The sequence below is a fragment of the Phytophthora sojae genome (assembly GCF_000149755.1).
Source record: "Phytophthora sojae unplaced genomic scaffold PHYSOscaffold_5, whole genome shotgun sequence".
Lineage (NCBI taxonomy): Eukaryota > Oomycota > Peronosporomycetes > Peronosporales > Peronosporaceae > Phytophthora > Phytophthora sojae.
In genome coordinates, this window is record NW_009258119.1 from 6,003,709 (window position 1) to 6,026,402 (window position 22,694).

General features: G+C 59.2%; 9 protein-coding genes across 9 annotated transcripts; 2 read left to right on the forward strand and 7 right to left on the reverse strand.

The window, feature by feature from the left end:
- Positions 1 to 698: 698 nt before the first annotated feature.
- Positions 699 to 3,440, forward strand: PHYSODRAFT_316299 (hypothetical protein; the record flags this gene model as incomplete). Its single annotated transcript, XM_009531718.1, has 7 exons — positions 699 to 713; positions 792 to 953; positions 1,020 to 1,071; positions 1,150 to 1,289; positions 1,360 to 1,538; positions 1,612 to 1,738; positions 1,803 to 3,440. The coding sequence occupies 7 exons, from the start codon at positions 699 to 701 to the stop codon at positions 3,438 to 3,440; spliced, it is 2,313 nt and encodes a 770-aa protein (XP_009530013.1).
- A 100-nt stretch (positions 3,441 to 3,540) lies between these two features.
- PHYSODRAFT_505165 (hypothetical protein) lies at positions 3,541 to 4,185 on the reverse strand (the record flags this gene model as incomplete). The annotated part of the gene is made up of 2 exons (XM_009531719.1): positions 3,541 to 3,657; positions 3,727 to 4,185. The coding sequence occupies 2 exons, from the start codon at positions 4,183 to 4,185 to the stop codon at positions 3,541 to 3,543; spliced, it is 576 nt and encodes a 191-aa protein (XP_009530014.1).
- Positions 4,186 to 4,468: 283 nt separating this feature from the next.
- Positions 4,469 to 6,385, reverse strand: PHYSODRAFT_316301 (hypothetical protein; the record flags this gene model as incomplete). The annotated part of the gene is made up of 1 exon (XM_009531720.1): positions 4,469 to 6,385. The coding sequence occupies one exon, from the start codon at positions 6,383 to 6,385 to the stop codon at positions 4,469 to 4,471; it is 1,917 nt and encodes a 638-aa protein (XP_009530015.1).
- A 1,051-nt stretch (positions 6,386 to 7,436) lies between these two features.
- Positions 7,437 to 12,718, reverse strand: PHYSODRAFT_560761 (hypothetical protein; the record flags this gene model as incomplete). The annotated part of the gene is made up of 11 exons (XM_009531721.1): positions 7,437 to 7,625; positions 7,805 to 8,034; positions 8,145 to 8,331; positions 8,374 to 8,607; positions 8,685 to 8,811; positions 8,884 to 9,585; positions 9,634 to 10,016; positions 10,239 to 10,314; positions 10,702 to 12,028; positions 12,131 to 12,405; positions 12,460 to 12,718. 11 exons carry the CDS (start codon positions 12,716 to 12,718, stop codon positions 7,481 to 7,483), a joined length of 3,945 nt encoding a protein of 1,314 aa, XP_009530016.1. The 3' UTR covers positions 7,437 to 7,480.
- A 1,027-nt stretch (positions 12,719 to 13,745) lies between these two features.
- On the reverse strand, positions 13,746 to 15,085 carry PHYSODRAFT_560766 (hypothetical protein; the record flags this gene model as incomplete). The annotated part of the gene is made up of 2 exons (XM_009531722.1): positions 13,746 to 14,771; positions 14,855 to 15,085. 2 exons carry the CDS (start codon positions 15,083 to 15,085, stop codon positions 13,821 to 13,823), a joined length of 1,182 nt encoding a protein of 393 aa, XP_009530017.1. The 3' UTR covers positions 13,746 to 13,820.
- Positions 15,086 to 15,277: 192 nt separating this feature from the next.
- PHYSODRAFT_560767 (hypothetical protein) lies at positions 15,278 to 17,178 on the reverse strand (the record flags this gene model as incomplete). The annotated part of the gene is made up of 3 exons (XM_009531723.1): positions 15,278 to 16,745; positions 16,800 to 16,936; positions 17,019 to 17,178. 3 exons carry the CDS (start codon positions 17,176 to 17,178, stop codon positions 15,318 to 15,320), a joined length of 1,725 nt encoding a protein of 574 aa, XP_009530018.1. The 3' UTR covers positions 15,278 to 15,317.
- A 405-nt stretch (positions 17,179 to 17,583) lies between these two features.
- Positions 17,584 to 19,451, forward strand: PHYSODRAFT_510163 (hypothetical protein; the record flags this gene model as incomplete). The annotated part of the gene is made up of 6 exons (XM_009531724.1): positions 17,584 to 17,640; positions 17,735 to 17,832; positions 17,910 to 18,012; positions 18,125 to 18,241; positions 18,310 to 19,272; positions 19,344 to 19,451. The coding sequence occupies 6 exons, from the start codon at positions 17,584 to 17,586 to the stop codon at positions 19,449 to 19,451; spliced, it is 1,446 nt and encodes a 481-aa protein (XP_009530019.1).
- A 228-nt stretch (positions 19,452 to 19,679) lies between these two features.
- On the reverse strand, positions 19,680 to 21,091 carry PHYSODRAFT_560772 (hypothetical protein; the record flags this gene model as incomplete). The annotated part of the gene is made up of 4 exons (XM_009531725.1): positions 20,952 to 21,091; positions 20,389 to 20,864; positions 20,028 to 20,295; positions 19,680 to 19,952 (listed from the first exon to the last, which is right to left on the reverse strand). The coding sequence occupies exons 1-4, from the start codon at positions 20,997 to 20,999 to the stop codon at positions 19,680 to 19,682; spliced, it is 1,065 nt and encodes a 354-aa protein (XP_009530020.1). The 5' UTR covers positions 21,000 to 21,091.
- Positions 21,092 to 21,207: 116 nt separating this feature from the next.
- On the reverse strand, positions 21,208 to 22,662 carry PHYSODRAFT_509507 (hypothetical protein; the record flags this gene model as incomplete). Its single annotated transcript, XM_009531726.1, has 2 exons — positions 21,208 to 22,240; positions 22,286 to 22,662. The coding sequence occupies 2 exons, from the start codon at positions 22,660 to 22,662 to the stop codon at positions 21,208 to 21,210; spliced, it is 1,410 nt and encodes a 469-aa protein (XP_009530021.1).
- Positions 22,663 to 22,694: the final 32 nt, after the last annotated feature.

The following is a 22,694-nucleotide window of genomic DNA, read 5'->3' on the forward strand; positions in this document are numbered from 1 at the left end:
TGGGCTCGTTCTTCTTCTTCTCGTCCAGCTCCTGCTGCCTCTTGCGCTGCTCCTCCTCCTTGGCGGCCTGGCGCGCCTCCGCCTCCTTCTTCAGCCGCTCCTGCTCCTTGGCCTGCTCCCGCAGCCGCCGGCTGTGCTCCTGGCCGGCCGCGTACGCCTCCTCCGCCGCGCGCAGCAGCGACGCGTTGTCAGGCTCGAGCTTGAGCCCCTCGTTGTACGTGGCGCGCGCCGCGTCGAAGCGCAGCAGCGCGTGCTCGGCCGCGCCCTTGCGGCTGTAGCCCTTCCACCACTCAGGCTTGAGCTCGATGCACTTCTCCGCGTCCCTGAGCGCCTTGCCGCGCGCGTCGCCCATGGCCAGGTACGCGGCCGAGCGGTTGCTGAAGTACACGGCGTTGTCCGGGTCCAGCTCCAGCGCGCGCGAGTACATCTCCACGGCCTCCGTATACTGCTTGGCGGCCAGCAGCCGGTTGCCATCCGCCTTGAAGCCCTCGGCCTGCGCCGCCCACTCCTGCTGCTGCTGCTCCTCCTCCTCGGCCATCGTTGCCAGTATGGGATTTGTGTGACGTACATCAAGTTTGTCTCTCGAATAGGTGTCTTTCTTAGTCACTTGTACGAAACCACCGAAACGATGGATACCTATAGGAACCAACGGATACCTATGCGAACCTTGCGCTTTCCTGTACAAAGCTTGAAGATAGATGTCGCGAGCCAAGGTGCGCGGCGCTGAGTTGGCTGCTGCTGCAAGCGCACCGAGTTCCTAACGGGTTTGCGTCTATGCTGCTGCTGTGCAGGAAGCTGTGGTGGTGCTGCTGGACGTGGGCGCCTCTATGCGCGTGCCGCTGCGCGAGCGCGTGGCCGCTAGTGACAAGAACCGACAAGACCCGGGCGACGAGCTGCAGCACACGCGCTTCGCGGCCTCCATCGCCGCCGTGGAGGGCGTCGTCCAGCAGAAGGTGGGCAAGAAGCTGTCCGTGTAGTTAATAGGGTTCCCGTGCTAACAGTTGTCGGCGGTGTGGTAGCTCTTCTTCAAGCCCAAGGACGAGGTCGGCATCGTCGCCTACGGATCGGAAGGTATTGTGCAAACAGCACTACAGAAATCTGTGGGGTGTCAGCTATTCACTGATGGCTTTGTGTTGCTTGCCGGTGCAGATACGGACAACCAGCTGAATGAGGAGCAAGGCGAGAGCGAGTATCGGAACGTGCAGGTGGTGAACTCCATCGACTCGCCGACGCTGCACATGATTAAGAGGCTGCGAGAGCTCAAACCGTCCAGAAGTGAGGACACGAAGGTGCGTTCAAGAATTTATTATTTTTATTAATCGCTGAAGGTGATGGGTTGTTTGATGCTGCTTCTGGCAGGTGGACATCCTGGACGGGCTGATCGTGGCGCTGGACTTGCTGTTCCGTCGGACGGACGGCAAGAAGTACGACAAGCGGCTGATGGTCATTACCGACGCGGCTGCGAAGATCGCGGACGCAGGGGACTTGGAGTCGGTCGTGACGATGATTCAGAACATGGAAGTCAAGCTGCAAGTGATGTAAGTGCGGCGTTATTTCTTCTATAGATCAGTATGGTGATCATTAAACCTTTACTCTTGCTACGTGTTGCAGTGGACTCGACTTCCAGCATACGACAATTAAGCCTCAAAAGGATAAAGAAGGAGATGAAGAGATGCCGGAGGCCAACGTGAAGGACGAACCTGATGCAGGTGGAGCACCTGGACCAGAGCGAATTAAGGTGCGTATCCTGCGTTGGATATCTTCGAGAATTTGTCAGTCAGGTCTAACCACGATTGATACAGGCTGAGAATGAAAAGATGCTCGTGTCTATCGCGAATGAAGTTGGAGGCGAAGTGTGCTCGGTGTCCAAGCGCATGCACTTACTTGCTCAAGGGATGAAGAAAACGGTGGCCCTGACGACAAAATTTCGTGGTCCGCTGGAGTTTGGCGACGCACTGGGAATTCCTGTCTATTGCTACTTGAAGACCAAGACTGCGACATTGCCAACTCTGTCAAAGGAATCGCAAAGCTCGTATGAGAAGGAGGCGGCCGGAAAAGTGAAACTCGACCGGCGCTATACCTCCCCACAGAATATCGACGAAGAAGTCCCTCCAGACCAACAAGTGAAAGCGTATCGCTACGGCGCGGAGAAGGTTCCGTTTGCTTCGGCCGACGTTGAATTCTTCAAGTTTCAGACGGAGAAGTCGCTCAAGGTGCTGGGCTTTCTGGATAAAGCGCAGATCAATCACGCCAAGTTCGTGGCTGGCACCGATATCTTCGTTGCTGAACCGGGGAAGCCGCATGCTGCGACGTGCTTCGCCGCGTTAATCGACGCGATGGTGGAGCTGGACCAGGTGATCGTGGCCCGCTTCGTCGCGAGAAAGAATGCTGCGCCTAAGATCGTGGCTCTCATCCCCCACGCTCCGTCCTCTGGTCAGGGTGAAAACTACTACGCGATGTGGTCCCAGCAGCTGCCGTACGAAGAAGACGTGCGCAACTACGAGTTTGCTCCGTTGAAGTCGCGCAAGTACACTCCGACTGACGGGCAGCAGGCCCTCGCGGATAAACTAGTCGACAGCTTGAGTATCCGCGATGATAAGGCCGACGAGGTGGGCGCGTGCTTCAACCCCGTGATTCGGCGCTTCTTTCACGCGGTGTCGATGCGTGCACTGGACGAGTCTGCTGGAGTTCCTGCCCTCCCATCCTACATGGAGGCTAGTTTGAAGATGGATCCTGCACGTCAAGAGAAGATTTCGAGTTTAATCGAGAATTTCGGCGACGCTTTCCAGCTGAAGGAAGCGGTGAAGAAGGCGAAGGACCGCAAGAAGAAGTCGTTCTGGAGTGATGTACCTGCCGCCTCTGTGAAAGAGGAGGACCTCAAGGAGGAGCATGACGACGCCGCTGGAGGAGATAACGCTGGCTCTGACTTGGAGCTCGACCTGGACGAGCTCTTGGATAGCGGAGACGTCACCAGCGTGGGCTCCATGAACCCCATCGCCGACTTCGAAGAGCTGGTCGAGTCTTCCAAGTCGAAAGCGAGTCGTCGTCAGCAGCTCACCACAGCCGTCACTGGCATGGAGACGCAGATCGAGAAGTTCCTGAGCCAGAGCGGGTCGGAGTTCTACCCCAAGGCGCTGCAGTGCTTGACGCACTTCCGTAAGCGCAGTGTCGAGATCCAGTACTCGTCGCAGTTCAACGAATTCCTGACCAAGCTGAAGACTGTGCTGACGGAAGACTCGGATGCGTGGAAGGCGGTGAAGAGCGCGGACATCTCACTGCTCACGTCGGCGGATGATCCGAGTGTCGACGTCTCAGCCGCCGAAGCGCGCGCGTTCCTGTACGGCGAGGAAGAAGTGGACGTCAACCTGGCTGCAGCGTCGCTGTCGTCGCAACTCGAGGCCATGGAGGAGGAAGACGACATGTTCGCCGACTTTGAGTAAACACCCACGAGAGTAACGTAAAGGAGGAAATGTCGTTGAGTGACTAACTACAGCCTAAAGCAAAAAACAAACTTGATTCTAGGTAAGTTATGGCACAGTCTTATGCCGCTCCCGGGAACTCGGCCGCCGGGTCGTAGAACTTGGTGGGCGCCTTCCGCCGGCCCGAGCGCCGAACCATAGTGAAGCCATCCTCGTCCACAAGCGGCTCGTCGGGCTCCTGCATGCCGGCCGCCGCCTCCTCGGAGATGGCTCCCAGCGCGGCGCCACTGCCCTCGGCCAGGCCGACGCCATCGTCCTGTGACTTCAGCTTGGCCTTCTTGAGGTCGATGGGGAAGAGCGACTGCACCTGGTCGTGCATGGCCTTGACGCGGTCGTACTTGGCGTTCTTGCACTCGTCCGCCAGCACCGTGAGCAGCTCCGAGATCTCCTCGACGCTGCCGTCCTCGCAGATGAGCCCGAACTCGGTCTCGACGTAGCCGCTGATGTTGTCCACCATGGCGTCCGCGTACACCGTCTTGTTGTACTTGAACACGTTGAGGATCTCCTCCAGCAGGATCTCGTACTTGCGGCGCGTGTCGCCGCCGCCCCACTCGCCCTCCACGGCCATGCGCAGCGCCGTCCAGCGCGCCAGCGCCAGCTTCACGCTGTACACGAAGTAGTCCCACGGGGACTTGATGGTGCCCTCGGCGAACTGCTTCGAGTGCTCGTGGGCCACCGCCAGCAGGATGCTCTCCGTCGCGCTCATGGTGATGATGTCTTAGTGTCCTTTGGCTTCGATAGCCAGAATGAACTGAGGCCAGTCCTTGGAAATCGATTTTCGACCAATCAGAGATGCCCGACTAAAACTGAAGCTGCGTCTGACAAGTTCAACCTTCACTTGATTGACAACCATCGCCAGAAGGACACAGTGGAGGACACGATGACGTAAAGGGGGGAATCTCGACAATTTCTTAGATGGATTATAGTACACTGTTGCAGTGTAGCTCTCTAGGAGCCTCCGACGCACGAACATCAAGTCAACGTGCCAGTTAATCAAGCAGCCGCGACGAAGTCGACGCGGGCGTGCCGGACTGCCAGTCGGACGCGCCGCTGAAGCCGCGCGACTCGCGCGCGTGGCGGAACTCGTCGGCAGCCGAAAGCTGCCGCGCCTGCCGCACCAACTTCTGCTCGTCGCGCGCCGCACGCTCTAATCTGGCGTCCAGCATGAGCGTGAGCTCCATGGCTTCACGTGCCGTGGCCTCGGCGTCCTCGCGCGCTTCAATCGCGGCGGTAACGAGGCCCTTGGCCTCCTCTATTTGCTTCTCCTGCTCCTGTCCGTTCTTGCGCAGCACACAGATGAGTTCGATGAGGTCCGAAGGTGAAGACTGCAGCAGCGACTCCGGGAGCAGCGGGTCGGCCAGCTCCTCCAGGCTGCTCTTGGCCTTCTCCAGCTGCGCCGCTGTCAACACACCGTCCACGCCCTGCGTCTGAGTGACGCGCATCTCGGTCGTGCGGATGAACTCCCGGAACTGCTCCATCTCGCGCTTCTGTGCCTCCTCGCGCTCCTTCAGCTGTTCCAGACGCTTGCGCGACCGGCGCGGGTGCAGCAGCTTCTCCAGGGAGTTGCCCTCCTCCTTGATGGAGCCAGAAATGTTGTAGCTGTCCCGGAAGCTGCCGACGCTGCTGCTCGGGCGCAGGCCATATGCCGAGGACCTCTGCGACATACTGGCACGGCTAGCACTGCGACTGAGCCTCGGGTTCTCCAGGTGCTCCGACACTCGTCGCTGCACTTCCCGCTCGCACTCCAGCTCCTTCGCCTGCTTGTACATGCTGATCTGCTTCTCCATGGCCTCAATGACCTTCTGGGTTCTTGCCTGCACCTCCTGCTCGATGGTCTGCTCCATGTCTGCCTGTTTCTTCGCCTGCTCCGCCGTGAGCTCCTCGAGCTGACGAAGGCGGAACTGGAACTTCCTGTACTCGTCCGCGCCCAGACGCACGACACCCGAGCTGCCCTGAGAGCTCTCGGCGCTGCTGGTTCTCCACGCGTCGCTGTCCGACTCGTACTCGTCACCTGAATCCTCGTCCTCCATGGCCAAGACCATTTGCTGGAACGCGCGGCGCGTCTGCAGCGCCGCTACATTGGCCTCCGTCATTCTCGAGGTGGCCGACGAGTTCGAGGCCTCAGAGAACCGGGCGGCCGCAGAAGGAGCTGCTGGGGCTGGTGGGAGCGGCGCGGTCTCCGGCACCGCCGGAACTGCAGGCGTAATCGCCGTGGACGACTCGGATATCCGCGCGTTGAGCAGACTGTGGCCTTCAGACGAGCGCACCGACGAGTTCGTAGTGCGGAATCCATCTACCAAGGACGTGCGCATGTCGCTCATGCGGTCGCTCATCCGCGAGTCGCTGGAGCTGGAGCTGTTGCCTCGGTATGCGTCGCTGTTGACGCGGTTCTTGTACGACATGGAGCATTGGAGCTGGCGGTACTCTGCGAGGCTGTTGCGGTTGTTGCGCGACGAGGCGCTGTGTCGGCTGTTGCGCGTGCTCGGGGCGCGGCTCTGCGGGGGCGTGTTCACCGAGTCTCTGGCCTCGGAGTCCTCCGAGAGCTCCGAGAGCTCCGTGTCGTTCTCGCCGCCCGACAGGTTCTCGGGGCTGGTGCTGCTGCGGAGCGTGGAGACCGAGGACCGGACGGAGGACGAGAGCGTGGACGGCTGCGTCTGCAGCGACTTGGCCTTGGTGGCGCGCGGCACGACGATGGTCTGCTCGGGCTCGCGCGTGGTCGTGGGCTGCGTCTGGCGGCGCGGCTTCCTGTCCGAGTGGCTGGTGCTGCTGCTGCGGCTGCTGCTAATGCTCGAGACCGAGTCGGCGTCGGCGTCCGAGAGGTGGCGGTGGTGCTTGCGCAGCGAGAAGCGGTGCGACTTGGACTTGCCGCTTCCGGCCCGAGACGAGGACCGGGAGAACAGCGGCATGCGTAGTGGTGGGGGGAGGGGGGGGGTACCACGGCCGGCGCGTAGTGGGGAGGGGGCAGAGGGGGGTTGAGTAGGGGGGGTAAGTTAGCGTCGCCTTCGCTGCCTGCTAGTGTCCGACGACCGATCAGCCTGCGCCCCGAGCTCGTGCGCGTAATGCGAGCGATGGATTAAGCCGCAGTAGGTAGAGGCAACGCAGAGCAAAGCAAAGCGCGTCCTTCCCGCCGCAAAGGAGAGGAGGCCGCGCAGTATGGAGAATGACCCAAGTCAGCGAGCGGGGCCAAAGCGACTGGCTTCTAAAATACCGACTGGCATTTTGCGCCAATCGGGGAGCAGCTGATCCGCTCGTTCGGCCAATCGCGCCGCAGATCGAGAGGTGCAACGAGGCGACGGCCGCAGTTACGCTCCCTACCCGCCCCACAGCGACGAGCCCGCCAGCGTCTCTCGTCAGGTGGCGCAAGCGCGGCCTGCGTGGCGGCGAGGCGAGGCTCGATCCTTTCCTGCGTATTTTGGGGCTGCGCTGATGCTTCCACGGCCCCCCTGAAATTCCACGTTGATTGCGCCGGTGGCTTCGAGCGCCCCATTGATATTGAGCACCTCTCGCCTCCGCTCTGCACGGCCAAAAATTCGGTGACGCCTGGGGACCAGGTCCGCTTCGGGCATTGCTAACGAGTGTACATCGGCAGAAATCAGGCAGATGCGGCGCGGTGGAGCCGCCACAAATTTGCTGCCCTTCCGCCCCGAAGTCGCGCGCGCGGGGGGTCGTCGGGCTTTTCGATCGTTGCAGCGCCAGCCGCGCCTAAGACGACGGTGACAGCCGAACGGATGTAGAGCGCCGCCAAGTGCTGAAAATGGGCGGGCTCGGGCTCGCCTGCACGACGATAGCCCCTCAAGTTGACACGGCGACGAGGGCTGCCCCTTCCAATTCAGCAGTAGAGCTGGTGCGACCGTAAGACAGACGACCGGAGTGGGAGCACCTCCGCTGCTTGGGTCCATACAGTTGTCGATGTGACGTGTGACGTTTCGGTATAAAATTACACAGGTAGATATCCATACAAAGACCAATTTCTGAAGATGCAGTTTGGCAGTTTGGCGAGTCTACATCTCGCCGGCGAACGAGCGCGTGATGCTCATGGTGGACTCGGCGCAGCTATCGCAAACGCGCGACGCCTTCTTGCTCGAGCTGTACGACAGCGTCCACCGCCGACGGGAGCAGTTCCCGCACACGAGCGACCCGCACAATCTGTCCAGACACAACGAGGCACACCAACCACACGGTCGTATTCCGCAGCAACAGACGAGTTAGCGACCGCACAGCGAGGTGACGACCCGAGAAGTGTCAAATGGAACAAGTCATCAGGAGTCAGTAGCGTCCGCCGCCGACTCCTGCGCAAGGCTCCAAACGTAAGGCTCCGTACATACCTGCAGTGGTGGCGCGGTCGATACACGGCGAAGCTGTGCGTGCAGATGGTGCACACGTTGGAGACCTTGTCGAACATAAAGATCGGGGCCAGCGTGGCCGTCTTGAGGCTGCGGCGGCGCAGATCCAGCTCGTCGCCCCCCGAGATGCAATGGGTTAACGCGCGAACCCATTCCTCTCTTTCCGCGAGAGACAGCGCCTCGAACACGTAGGTCGTCTGCGTGCGCAGCTTCTGCACGCGTTGAACAACACACAACAAGGCAGTGAGTTAGCATCAGTCTGTCTGACGAGAGCAGCGCATGTTGAAGTGGCAGCACGCTGAAGTTGGTGACAGATCCTTACCGTATCGTGCAGGAACTGCACCCGGAAGCACTTTTCGTTCTTGAGAGGCGCGACCTCGCACAGCTCGATCGGGATGGTCTCTTCAGGCTGCGCGGTCTTGAAAGTCGAGCCCAGCGAAATCGTTTGCAGCGTCAGCGTGATCCACAGCCGCCGCGGCTTCTTCCCAACGCTGCTACTCGTTGTCGGACTGGGACTCGGGCCGCTGGCCATTGGCACGGCGCCGCCGGACACGTTCAACCAGCCATTCTTGATAACGAAGCCCCCTTCCAACTCGTAGCCACTGGATGAGTCGTCGTCATTGTCCATCAGCAGCTCCGAGCGAACACTGGCACGTCGCGGGTGTGTCTGTCCACGGAGGTTTCGCTCGATGCAATCGCGAATGTCAGTTGTCCAGCCCACTTTGTCTTGCTCCGACTCGGTCAACAGGATGAACGACTTGAGAGGCGAGTAGAAGCAGAATGCGCTACAGTTTCCAGTAACAGCACAACAACACGTCAGTCTGAAGTAATGGAATGGTTCTCCATACACGCATGGGCTCACTTGTTCGAATTCACAACAGTCGTGATCACACCCGGCATCGTCTCCGTATCTTCCGCCACCTTGCACTCCCAGAGATCAATCAAGCGGAACTTCTTGTGCAGACCGCCTTGCCGCCCGTACACCATAGCTGAATCAAACACACAACCACAACACTACTAAGCAAACACCGTACCCACAGCACCGAGCATAGCTCACTTACCGTCTTCCAGCAGCACGAAGTAATACGTCTGCACCTTGCTTCGACAAACCTTGCGAAGCATACCGTCGCGCACGAAGTGTCGGCCACTGAGATCGATCCCAACCTTAGCACTCACGGTCGCCAAAGTGCGCACGTTCTCGCGTCTCTCGCTGATCTCCTCGATCTTGCTGGCAACACGATCCACGCTGCGAATAGCCGACTGCAAGGGCACGAAGTCCACATGCTCGGGCGGAGTGGATCCAAGCAGTTCCTGAAGGAGCATCTTGTAGCGCGGTATCCGCTCCACCGGCATGTTGAGGTAGCGCCTGAGACGGTTTGCATCTGCTTCTTCGGGCAGCTCGCGTAGAAATCCTGCGAATTGAGGCGAGTCCAGTGCAGTTAGAGCGGAGCTGTGGCGGCTTGCGTAAGACGTGTAAAGCTGCATGAGTGGTGCGTAAGCGTGGAAGATAGCGCCAGCTCGGTGCACTTTCACGCCAGGAAACCCAGCAGGTTTTTCATCTCGTTGCACGCCCTGCTGGCCATCTTCTGTGTTCGATGCTGGAGTTGATGTGGCGCTGGTTTCCTCGAGGTGTCGAGACAAATGGTCCAAGAGTTGCTGGTTGAGCGTGTAGATCTGGTCCACACTGCTGAAAAAGATCGACAGGTCTGCGTCCATGACCAACATCTTGGTTGTGGGGGTTGCAGTCGTCGACAACGTCGGCGCTGAGCTCGCAGCAGCAGCCACGCTGTACGACGCACTCACCATCATACTGTGCAGGCTACTGCTGCTGCCACCACCTTTCGTGATACCAATGTTACCGCTACTTCCAGCCCGACGGTGGCCACGAGCCGAGCGAGCAGATGCAGCTCCGAGTACAGGTACAGATCGCAACGACGATCTGCGCTTGTTTTGGCGGCGGCGATACATCTGCCGTCCTTCGAGCTGCCTCAACAGCAGCGGTTGCACGAACAGCCGGATGCATTCCCCCAAGCATTTAACATAGCTCTCCTCGGAGCGAATGATCTCCTTCAAAATCTGGCGGCGACGACGTTCCAGCAAATACGCTTCACGGTCTTCTCCTGCCGCTTGAGCAAGCTCCATCGACAGCTCTGCATCCGTGACGCGCCCACGGTCCAGCGACGACATGCGGCGTCTTCCAGGAGCGCCACCAATGAAACTGGAGTTGGATAGCACCGACATCGAGGCCCGCAAACTGCTTGAAGGCATGCTCATACTCAAGCTCAAGATGCCGCTCTGAGCGAGTGAACCGGGAAAATCGGTCACTCGCGAGCGTCGCATGCGGTTCAATGCCTTATCCGCCGAGCTCTGAATCGCAACACGCCATGCCACCTCTTCTTGAACGGTTGAAGCGCACAAGACCCACTCACTTTCGTGCAATGTAGCCATCCCTGACGCTGACGATGAAAGAAGCGACGATGATGGCGACGAAGCTGGCGCAGGGTGGACCGGTAACGGGGAAGACTGGGGAACTGTACTGTCACGAGATTGAAGAAGGCCTTCAGGCGGGATCGCAGGCTCACGCCGACGTGATACAGCGTCATTAAATCGACTGACAGCTTGCTTGAGGGGCGAAAGTTTCTTCATGAGGTGCGGTCGGATCGTAGGCTGGCTCAAACGTCTGCCGATGGGACTTGTCTTGTGCTGATTTGTTCCATTGGCTGCAGCGCTGGTCTTGGCATCGGTCTCATCATACTCGGAGGTTGAAATTTGAAAGCAAAAGCGATTTTTGTGGGCGCGGCTGTCGGATCGGTGGATCACAATGGCACCAGCGAGAGCAAGTTCATCGGTGCAGCATCTCAACGCGCTGTTGTTAGCACCAGCGCTGGCACTCGTTGGCGCTCCAACAGCAACCAAGCCCCCACTTCCGGAGCTAGCAAAACCCGCACCGTTGCCATTCTGAGCCACTGGCGTAACACTCGTGGCTGCTGTTTCCAGTGCGTACTGCTTGAGTACTCCAGCGCGAAGTTCGTAGTAGTGTTCCGTCCACTTGTTCAAGCGACGGCGGCGCAACACTCCCCGAAATTCCACTACTCTCGATAACCAATGCATCGCAATTTGACGCACGAGATCAATGATCTTGAAACAATGAGTACACACCCTCTCCGCACGCGACGATTCTCCAACAAATAACGGGGCGCGTCCAGAAGAGCAGGTGCCACACACCACCGTTCCACAGCGGCGGCAATGGTGTTTTCTCCGGTAGTACGCGCGGAAGGAGGCCTTGCAAATAGTACAAACGTCGGCGATCTCATCAGGAACCCAAAGCGCAGCAGCATCAGCTGGTCCCTCACACGCCTCGGGGTTTCCCCCATCAGCGTCACCAGAGTCTCCTCGCTTCGCTTGTTTCAGCTTCTGAGCATCTTTCACAGCGCTCGCAATGGCGTCTACCCACTCCCGCTGAATGCCTGGAGTCTCTGCAAACAGAATAAACGTTTTCTCTCGGCTGGTAACCACAAAGCCACAGTCCTTGTGAATCCGTCGACGCGACTGCTGCTCGAACAGTGCCTGTACTGCTGCGGGTAGTTCCGTCTTGACGCCCACTGCTTTGGAGTGCAGGTACACGATCCGCCTCACGCGGTATCCGCCGGTAATCAACACGCCGCTGTAGAGCAGAATGTCGTTGAATAGGTGAATCATGACTTCCTCCTGTCGCTTGGTCGACATCTTGGTGAGTTTTCCCGACTTCAACAGCCGCCGATCTGCAGTGAATAGCGAGAGCTGTCCTGCAAACTTCTGCTGGGCTTGTAACACCGTCTCGAGATTTTCCTGTCGACGCACGGTCTCGTTAATAAGTGACGCCGTGGCGCGTATACGATTCACCGCTTCAATCAGGAACGCTGCGTCCGGGTGATCGGGCGGCGTCAGTTCGCTCAGACGCTCAAGGAGCAGCTTGTAGCGTGGAATTCGCTGGATGGGCATGATCAGGAGGCTCTCAAACGGCTTGGACGAGCCGCTGCGTTCCCTGCAGTTCTCCAGAAACTTTCTGAACCCCAGTCTCGTGTCGCGGCCGAAATTCTGCAGCAGCGCCGCCACTTCCTCGTAATCCTTGGCGTAACCTCCGTACAGCTTGAACAGCGGCGCGTACCTGCAGAAGACGGCACCGACGCCTTCGGCTTCGCATTGCACGACGACAGCCACCGGGCTCTTGACGCTCTTCCGCTTGCCTGTGGGTGCAGACGCTCCTTTCGCTTTCTTCTTCTGAGCTGCTGCTTCTGCTGCTGCCGCCGCCGCGGCGCGCCGTGTCACGATCTCCAGCAGGTCCGTGAGTAGCTTCGAGTTGAACAGCACGAGGTGCCGCAGGTTGTTGAAGAAGACGGCGATCTGAGCGTCCTGCATGATGGGGTGCGCGTTGTCCTCGAGCACCACGATGTAGTGGTCCAGCAGCGTGCGGATGTCGCTCACGTAGCTCTTCTCCGTCTCGCAGATCTCCTCGACGACGCGCGCGCGCAGCCGCACTCGCTTGGCGGTGGGCGAGTCCGGGTCTGCCGCATCCACATCATTGTTCTCCTGGTTGTCCTCCTCTGGAGTGCCGTCATCTTCTGCATCATTGTCTTCCTCCTCTTCTTCTTCTGCACCATTGTCTTTATCGTCATCGCCGTCGTCCTCCTGGTTGTCCTCCAGCAGCTCCACCGTCAGCGACGACTGCCGCCAGTCGCCGCCGCTGCCTTCCAGGTCCTTCGGGTCGAAGAGCACGACGCCTGGGCGCAGCGTCAGCTTCTTGGACGCCGGTCGATTGCCGCCGTCCGCGCGGCGTCTGCGGCGCGTGGTCTCGGCAACAGGAGCAGGAGCCACCGCCGCCGCTGGCTGCTGCTGCTGCTGGTCGTGGTTGTTCATGGGCACTCGAAACTTGCGAATGAGGCGCCTTTCCGCGCAGCTCTTCCTCGAACTTCTAGCTCTGCTGGAGGCTCGCAATAGCCGTCGCTGGACACCACTGCGACGCCACGGCGCTCCAGCGAAAGCGAAAGCTCGGACGTTTCCACGGAAAAATGGCCAGAACGGTTGCCGGAAGTGCTATGTTGCCGGAAGAGCTATGTTGCGCTAAGGCAGAAGCGGTAGGACGGGATATGAGGTCTCACAAGTGTTAGAGCCTTGTTTTACTGATAAATGTACAAAACGATAGTATCGGTGTAAAAAGGGTATGTGTTCACAATCATTGATGCGGCGAAGTTGAAGTCAGTAAGTAGACGAAGCAAGGCGACATCTGCACTGCTCGAGGATTTCAATGGCGTCGGGAGGGACGACACGTTTGGCTCGGCGGCCGCAGTGGTACGGACCGGACAACTTCAGTTAGCGCTGACTGGTAGGGCTGCAACAACGCGGAGGAAGGTCTCAACCCTAAAGATCGCTGCGACAGCGGTGGAGCGAATGGCGGGCCCCATCGGCGCGGCCATGCCGAGAGCTGCGGTGGTCGTCGTCGTGTGGATTCGATATTAGCGGGGGCGCTGACCACCGTAGCAGGAGAAGCACGGCTGTGTGTGCTCACGTCGGAGCAGTATCCAGGGGCGCGAGAGAACTTTTGCGCGCTCCGGCCGGTGCTGGCAATGCGAGACGAAATTTGGGGGCGCGCATTGCGAGCGGCCAGACAGCGGGACGTCCATTAACAAGCCCAGCGGCATGGCTGTTGCCCCCATTTCAGTGGATCACCCGCGAACTAGAAATGCGGATGTTGATTGCAGGCCCCCGCGCGAGTCAAGGCCAACGTTGCGCTGGAAACCGGGGGCCTGGATCGTCTGAGTGGTGCCAGTCCTGGAGCAGCACGAACACGGTCATGGTCAAGCGGGGCTTTTCACCCGAGTGGCGCAGCCCCAAAGGAGCTGAAGTGTGGGCAGTACAGTAGCGGAAACACCGCACCATCGCAGGCACACAAACTCGCATTTCATTTCATCGTGCTCATGCTGTCCCTACGGGGCAGCACTTTCTTGTGCTGCTGCTCCATCTATTCGACCTTGGTGGTCTTCTTGGCGGGAGCCTCGGCGAGACGCTTGAGCGTCAGGTGGCCCGACCAGAGGTTCACGGAGCCCAGCACGCTGAGATAGCCCAGGGTGCGGAACATGGTCAGCTCCAGCCAGTAGAGGCCGAACAGGGCCAAGATGCCACCGAGAGACGCCAGGAACACGGAGCCAAAAACGAACACAGAGCCCTCGAACAGACGCTTCACGTTGAGCCCCAGACGCGCCACAAACAGCAAGAAGAAGGCCAGCGGGGCCAGCACGGCGCCCGTGAAGGCCAGCGACACGGCCACGGGCGGCCGTGGGTCCTGCTCGCGCATCACGTGCTGGATCTCGGGCAGCGCCTGGAGCGTCGTGTCACTCTCGTACAGCAGGTGCTTCTTGTAGAGCGGGGACGGCGTCTCAGGCGGGGCCGCGCCAAGCTGCAGCTCCACGTTGCCGAGGTCCCACACGATCGCCTTCTCGAAGGTGGACGCTCCCAGGATGAGCTCCACGTGGTGCTTGCCCGAGTTATAGCCGAACTTCTTGCTGAGCGCGGCGAACTGCAGCGTCGTGCTGTGCTTGAGGCCTGCGTCGGCTGTGAGCACGAAGTACGTCTCCGTCTTCTCGGTGGCGTGCGTGAAGCGCAGGAACGCCTGGTGCGCCACGACGGGCGTTTTGTCGTGCGTCTGCTGCAGCGTCACCTCCATCTTGAGCTCGTCCTCGGCGGCCGCGTTGAAGTCCTGGCCCGAGAGCTTGTCGCCCTGCTTCAGCGTCTTGCCGTTCACCTTGGCGCTCGCCACCTGCACAGGCGTGGTCACCTTGAGCTGCAGCACCTCATAGGCGCTCTCCTTGCTCTCCTCGTCGACCGCCGACACCTTGAGCTTGTACATGCCGGCCTGCAGCTTGTTGTCGCCCGCCAGCTTGGTCACGAACTTGCTGCCGTCGCCCTTGAGGGTCTGCACGTGACACAGTCACAGCGTCCTGTCAGTTTATCCCCTTCAACAAGACCCCCCCCCCTCTCTTCCGGCATACAACGCACCAGGCCGGAGAGCACGGCGGCGCCCGTCGTGTCCACGAGCGTCTCGAGCGTCAGCTGCTTGAGCTTGGGCTGCTTAGGCGTCACCACGACGGCCACCTCCAGCGCGTCCGCGGTCAGCGCCACGCGCGACGAGGCCAGCTTCATGTTCACATTGAGCGCGGCGTCCACCGACGCCGACAGCAGCAGCAACGCGGCGCCGCACGCGGCCAGCAGCCGACACGAGAGCGCCATCGTCAGTCTCTTTCCAATTGACCGCGTGGCGGCATGAGCTGCCCTGCACGTCAAGATCGGGCAACCGCAACGGAATGACTGCATCATTGTGTGGTACCAGTGTAACCTTGCAGTAGAGCAATCATTTCAGTACCATAAAAAACCTCGAAGGTTTTTTACACTCGACTTGCCGAATCATTAGAAGATGGCTACATCAGCTTCAACTTCGTTTCACCCGGTGGCGCTTATCTACTTACTTGTACGCTACGAACTCGTCGATCCACTGGTGGATCATCTTAACCTCGGTCTTGCGAGCGGCAATGACCGACGGGGGGTCCTTCGGGTGGCTGAAGAACAGGTCCAGGTGGTGGGCGCCCTCCGCGATCTCGACGATCGTCACCTTGGCGTCCTTGGGGGCGTGCAGCACGCCGGCGCTGCTCCACGGGTCCAACAGACCGTTGCTGAACACGATGTTCGAGGCCGAACGCAGCATCTCATCGCCGTAGCTCACGCGAATGCCGTCCTGATCGGGTGTCGTGTGCCAGTCGCGCTGGCAGTGCGCGCGGATCTCCTCGAACGTGGTGTTGCGCGGCCAGAACATATCCGTCTCGCCATTTGTGCTGAAGTACGTCTCCTGTGGCAGCATTTCAGTGCAGTACTGGTAGTCCCAGATTCCGTCGTAGTCCCATAGAGTGGGGATCTTGAAGCAAGCCAGGTCCTTGGTGGCGTTGTGGAACACGTTGGCCGCGTTGCGGAGAGCCTCCAGCAGCGTTGTATCCACGCCATCTTTTCGGAGAGACGGCGTGGGGAATTCACCTGCCAAATGTGAGCACGCCTGGCGCACGGGCCACGCTGGGAGGTCGACTGCTCCGCCAGTAAGATAGCTGGACGGATACGGAAAATCCCCCATCGCCAACGTGTCAAATGCGAACAGCACCGACATCGCCAAGTCTTCTCCCTGCTCTTCGCTTGCCAATGGCGTGCACAACCTAAAGAGCGAAGAAAGTGTAGCGCGTCCATCCTCCGTCTTGGCCAGCTCGAAAATTTGCGCCCAGGACTTCTTTGCGTTAGGCACACAGTTGGCCGCGGAGCCTGCTGCAGGACTTGCATCGCGTGTGACCACCTGCCAGTACTTTTGGCCGTCAAAAGCCGGAAAGCCTCCAAAGCCGTAAATGGGCGCCGAGGCGGCAATAGCACCCGCGATGATGTTCGGGTACTTCATGCGGAACCAAGCTGACAGCATCCCTCCGTAGCTGCCACCGAACGCGATGACGGGGTGGTTGAACGCGTCGTACTTCTTCTGGAGATGATAAATAAGTTCCGTGTAGTCGGCAAGCGCTTGATCATGCGTGACATAAGCCAAATGGTCCATATACTTGTCGCCGAACGGGAAGCTCTTGCCGTAGTAGCGGTGCTCTGCAAACACCACCAGCGCCTTGAAAGCCTTTGCGTTTTCCCAGATCAGTCCTGTGTGGTTAGCGTACAGCGTCACGTCGCCTTCGTTGCCCGTGTAGAAGAAGACGGGCGCCTTTTTGTCCTTCGGGTCCCAGAACTGAGTGTTCAACAGGTATCGCTGCTTGTACGTGGCTGGCAGGCCGCTAGGAGCCGCACCGGCGTTCGACGGGTCCAACGCTTCAGCGGCCAGCCACGAGAAGTGGTCGATGCGCTGCTCAAACCACAGCTCCGAGCAGTTGCTGGCGTCTGCGCGGACTTGAGGTACATCAGGCTTCACGACGGGGCTCGTCGTGCCCAGAGAGCTGCGCGGGATGTCCGCAGTGGCCACGAGGTGCTGTGTGTGGACGAGCACCAGCACGCCGATCAGTAGCGCCAGTCCGCCGAACGCCACGACGCTGGCCGGAGCGTAGCTGAGTACTGCATAGAGGGCGGTAGACAGACCCAATTTGAGTTAGCGTCAGGTACAAGATGGCGCGCATTTCGCTAGTGCGGCACGCACGGGTGTTGTAGACGCCCTCGTAGTACTGCGGGGCGTTGAGGCTCTGCCAGCGGTTGATGCGCACGCGCCTGGAGCTGGTCGCCGAGCCCGCGGAGGAGCCGGCGGAGCGCGCGAGCAGCGGGCGCCCCTCTGCGGCGGCACTTCCATCGCGCTTGAACATCCTGTCCTCCTGGTCTGCTTGTGACACTCATCCAGCCCCGTGACTGGCCCCGCGATCTAAAGCTTCGAATTTCTGAGTTGCGTCTCGTCTATGCAATCCGTACGTATTAGAATGAGAGCGGAAACACCAATAACTGATACCCCGTTGAAGTAAATAACGAGGATCGTCATGATTTGTAAGAAACGAATTTCATAAACGAATCACTATGAGATGTTTCATATTTGGAACAGATTTGGTACGTATTTGGTGTGCCGCCCACCAAATGAGGCGCTTGTTGCAAGGACACACGCGCCGATCGCGATCAAAACACAGGTTGCAGTCTGCGGCGGCCGGCTCGTTGCTGCGCGCCAACTCATTCCGCTTTCCTCCCCGCCGCCTGAGTGACGAGACCCGCGGCCAGCCGCCATGCACTACAAGACGCACATGCCGGCGCGGTTCTCCGTGGACGACCAGATGGCCGAGGTGCGCCCGTAGGCTCGAACTCCCCGTGTGTTCTGTCCCTGGAGGTTGACCTCCATCTTTTGCCCTTGCTCTCTCTCTCTCTCTCTCGTTGCAGGCGCTGGCGTCGCAGGAGCTCATGGGGAACCGCCAGCGGAAGAACTTCCTCAAGCTCTTCCGCAAGTACTCCAAGACCAAGAAGACCTCCATCGACTGGTAAAATCTGCCTCTGAGCGTCTTGCGTCTTGCGAGCGGGAAGATACTGACTGTGTTGCTGTTGTTCTTGCTGCTAGGAACTCGGTGAAGCCGCCAACGAGCGGCATGCTCACGAGCAACACGTCGGTGGAGAGCTGCCCCAACGACATGAACCTGCGCCACGAGCTGCTCGACAAGCTGGTAAGTTGCATAAGGGAGTGCAGTAGTAGTGATTACGTGGCGCTGAAGCGATGGAGATGACGAGGAGTAATCTGATATCTTTCTTGGTTTGGTGCTTTTGGGTAATGTACAGGTCATTCTCAAGCTCAATGGTGGCTTGGGCACGACGCTGGGCTGCGAGGGCCCGAAGAGCGCCATTGAAGTGCGCCAGGACCTGTCGTTCCTCGACCTCACTGTGCGCCAAGTGGAGGTGCGTACTTTTGATATGCGGAGAGGTTTGAGTCGTTTAGCTGATACGTCTGTATATTGCGCCAATAGTACCTCAACAGCGTCTACGGCGTGGACGTGCCGCTTGTTCTCATGAACTCGTTCAACACGCACGAGGAGACTGTGCGCATCATTCGCAAGTACCGCATGCACAACCTGAGCATCCACACGTTCAACCAGAGTTGTTACCCGTTTATCGTCAAGGAGACGATGCTGCCGCTGCCGAACACTAAGTACGACCGCTCGACGCGCGAGAAATGGTTCCCGCCCGGTCACGGTGACGTCTACAACGCGCTGTTCGAGTCGGGTTTGCTGGAGAACCTCATCAACCAGGGCAAGGAGTACATCTTCATTTCGAATGTGGACAACCTCGGTGCTACGGTGAACTTGGACATGCTGTACCACATGATCAACGAAGACTCGGAGTTCGTGATGGAGGTGACTGAGAAGACGCGCGCTGATGTCCAGGGTGGCACGCTGGTGAGCTACAAGGACAAGCCGCACCTTTTGGAAGCGAGCCAGGTGCCGCCGGAGCACATGGACGACTTCCGCGCCATCAACAAGTTCGAGACGTTCAACACGAACAACCTCTGGGTCAACTTACGCGCAATCCAGAGGCTGGTGGCGCAGGACTTGATCGACATTGAACCGCTCGTTACGTTCCGCACCGTGAAGAACCACAAGGTCGTGCAGCTGGAAACCGCAGCGGGTGAAGCGATCCACCTATTCAAGAACTTTATCGGACTGAAGGTGCCGCGCTCGCGCTTCCTGCCGGTGAAGTCGTCGTCGGACCTCTTCCTCGTGCAGTCGAACCTGTACCAGATCAAGCACGGCAGTCTGATCATGAACCCGGCGCGCACCACGCCTACGATTCCCATCGTAAAGCTTGGACTAGAGTTTCAGAGCGCCAAGGAGTATCTAGCGCGTTTCGAGCACGGCATCCCGAACATCACGGAGCTTGACCACCTCACGGTCGCTGGCGACGTCAAGTTCGGCTCCAACATCATACTGAAGGTGAGCATAATCGGTCTTGTCGTGGAGGGCATTAGGAAACTTACGGTTTTGTGTGGTGCTTGCTGAAACAGGGGACGGTGATTCTTGTTGCGAACGAAGGCGCTCATATCGACCTTCCCGACGGAACAGTGTTAGAAAACAAGGTGGTCACGGGCAATCTACGCATCCTGGACCACTAAATACCGGAACCCGTACGCAGTAAAGCCGATAGGAGACTTAGCCTGCGTACTTGTACGTGAAGGGCTGGAAGAAAAGAAGACTGAAAGCCGCAACTGAAAACATGCATATGCATTATTGTCTTCCACGCTAACATTTTTCTTTTATACAGAAGGAGCTATACATGCAGTTGCAGGGACCCAAGAGATTGAGAAGGATAATGCGCCGACAAGCGAGGAGGGCTTAGGAGCCTAATAGACCGCAACGACGTGTTTGCAGATCGGGCATTGGCGGTGGTACATGAGCCACTGGTCGATGCATTCCCGGTGGTAGAAGTGCAGGCACGGGAGCGCGCGCACCTCTTCCTCCGCTTCGAACTCGTCACAGCACACCGCACACACCGTATTATTAACCTCGCTGTCCTCTTCCGTTTGATTTTCATCGTCGTGGCGCTCACGGAACTGGTACTTGAACGTCGGCAGAGCAATGATCTGCGGGTACGGCAGGCCATCCCAGCTCTCGGTCTACACCACACAATGTCAGCCACAGCGTTAGTAGCAAGTCACAAAGTCTAGGAGAGCAGTATGGGGACCACGTACATCAACTTGCTGAGATCGTAGCTCGTTAATACGACGAAGTAACGACAGGAAGCGCAGCTTGCTCTGTCCCTCGGCCGCGTTGTCCTCGCTCTCATCTGCAGGTGCGGACGAATTGGATCCGAGCATCTTCAAGTGACGACGGATCAGTGAGAAGAGCTTATTCTCATCCTCCACCGCTTCAACATCCGCAGAGGAGGGTCCCTCAGAAGTAGGTGCGCCTGCCGAGGGTAGTGAACCTAGGAGCTGGCTAAGCGCTGCATTCACCACACTGCAACATTGAAAAACACACACACACACACAAGAATCAACACACGTGACGACACCTCCCATGAGTAACAACAAGTTCGTCACTGGCACGTACTGCGAGGGGCTGCGTGGGCCCACTTCTGAAAAGTCGGCGTCCGTCGACGCTTGACGCAGCGAGCGGATGAACGCCAAGTCGAGTTCTCCGTTGACCGGCGGCACATTCTGCGAGTTGTTGGTCGCCGCCTCGTCGATGTCGGCGGCAGCGATTGAGATGAGGCCGGCGGGCGACAGCTGCGCGTTGAGCGGCGAGGAACCCATGTCCTCCACTCGCAGACCCTCCACGTCCTCCAGCGCCATGCCGTCAGGCCCCAGCAGCGCCGCTAGTCGAGACGACAGCGTCGGGATCGAGAGCCGGCGGCTGGAGTGCTCGTCTCCAGTCAGCGCCGCGGCCAGGACGCTGTTCTTCTTCTTCTGGCCTTCGTCCTCGGGCGCAGCGTCGGCGGCGTCAGCCTCTTCCATGGCGCGCGCGATCTCCCGTGAGCTGGCGGTGTCTTCCTCCCAGTAGTTGGAGGCCTGCGGGTCCACGCGAGGCTGCAGTGCAGCACCACAGAAAGAAATGGCATTAAGTTTAGTACTGATGCGTCAGTTTAAGGCAATTTGGGCGCTTTGAGCGCGTACGTGGAGCGCCTGAGGCATGCGCGAGCCGTAGAGTGACCGGAGGAACATGGCGGGCGGTGGGCGGCGGGGCTGAGAAGGACTGGATCTGGCGGATCCGCGAGCAGACGCGCGTGCTTCTTCACGAATGTGATGGCCCTGGCACAGAGTCACCAATAGTGAAGCCAAGTCAAAGTTCGTTTGAGCGTCGAAACCTACGATTAAGCATAGTTATATTCTTCAGCACAGGTAGGACTAATGGAGTGTAGCCATCTGACGATTACCGCGCCAATTCCATCGGGTCGAGCTGGTACGAAGCAGGCGCCAAGTAGTCCGAGGCGCCGCCGCCCTCCGCCGCCTCCAGCGCAGCCGCCTCTTGTCTCCGCTTGGTGTCCAGGCGGCTGTAGCTCTTGACGAGCCCGTGGAAGGCCTTCAGCCACTGCGGCGGGCTCAGAAGCTCGGTTCGCCCGCCATCCTTGCTGCCGCTCGGCGAGAACGAGAAGAGCAGGTCCAAGTACTTGTGCAGGTACTGGCTCAGCCGCTGGAAGCCCATGTCGTCATCTTCCAGTGGCTGGAGCAGCGACTCGTCCCTCAGGATGTCGTCCGCAGTGATATCCGCGTCCAGCGCATCCAGGAGGTTCTCGAGCTGAAACTCCGCGCGCCCGTCAGCAGTTGCTGTGCGTCTAGACACCACCACCACGCTGTGAGCCGGGTCCATGTTGAACACACGCCGCTCCTTGCTGAGATTCGTGGCGCTTAGTGCATCACGCATGCGCACCGATCCAACGGTGCTGCCCCTTAGCGACCGAAATAAGGTTGTCATGCGCGCCTCCAGCGCCTTGCAGTATGTCACCGTAGCCGATCGTGATGGTCCCGAACCCTGCGTCTTAAGTGAGGCGTGCAATATCTCGTCGAGGGCCGGTACGGCGTATAATACCAGCGGAACGCAGCGACCTGGAGCAAAAGCATTCCCACCCGCATTTGACGACGACGCTGCCTTGGAGTGGCCGCTCCAAGGCTCACGCTTGGAATGCTTGGTCGACGTCGGAACGAAGCTCAACAGCTGCGCCTTCTCCATTGCCAGCGCCCGAACATCTTTCAGGATATCGGTCGTTACTCGGGAGTCTTCTCTTAGTACCACGACCAAGTGGCAACTGGAGTAGAGCAGCACTTGCATCGTGAGCTTCTCGCGTTCAAATGCGTCCAACTCGTTGCGTATCCGCTGCGTCTCACTCAGCGGTGTCTGCTCTTCCACTTCTTCCGTATCAATAGTTGTCGGTTGTCGCCTACCCGGCGACTTGTTCTTGTTATTGCTGTTAGGAGTCGCCGCTTTGGTCGCTGCAGGCGGACAGAAGCACAAACTCTCGGGTCGTGCCACGCCCAGCAGGTAGATGCATCTAGCGACGTCGTCGTAGTACAAATGGATACTAGCAGGCAGCCGCTCGTCCTTCACAGTGGTCGCAGCTTGCATCTCGTCGTCTCTGAAGACGCAGCGGCCGATGAGGCGATTGGCGAAGGCGAAGGCGCGCGAGGAGGACGAGGAGCTCGTGCTCAGCAGCCCCACAACCGCCACGTTCTTGTTCTGCAGCGACTGCAGTGCTGCGAGGGTCCCACCGCGGACAGGTTCGGGAGGATACATGCGCACGGGCTCATTCTGACTGCGGTCGAAAGGGAGCGGAGGCGCGTGGCGAGAGGAAGACGCCGGCTGCCGCCCACCACCGCGGCCGCCTGCCATGATGATACCTGTAGACTGTAGCTGTAGCTGCA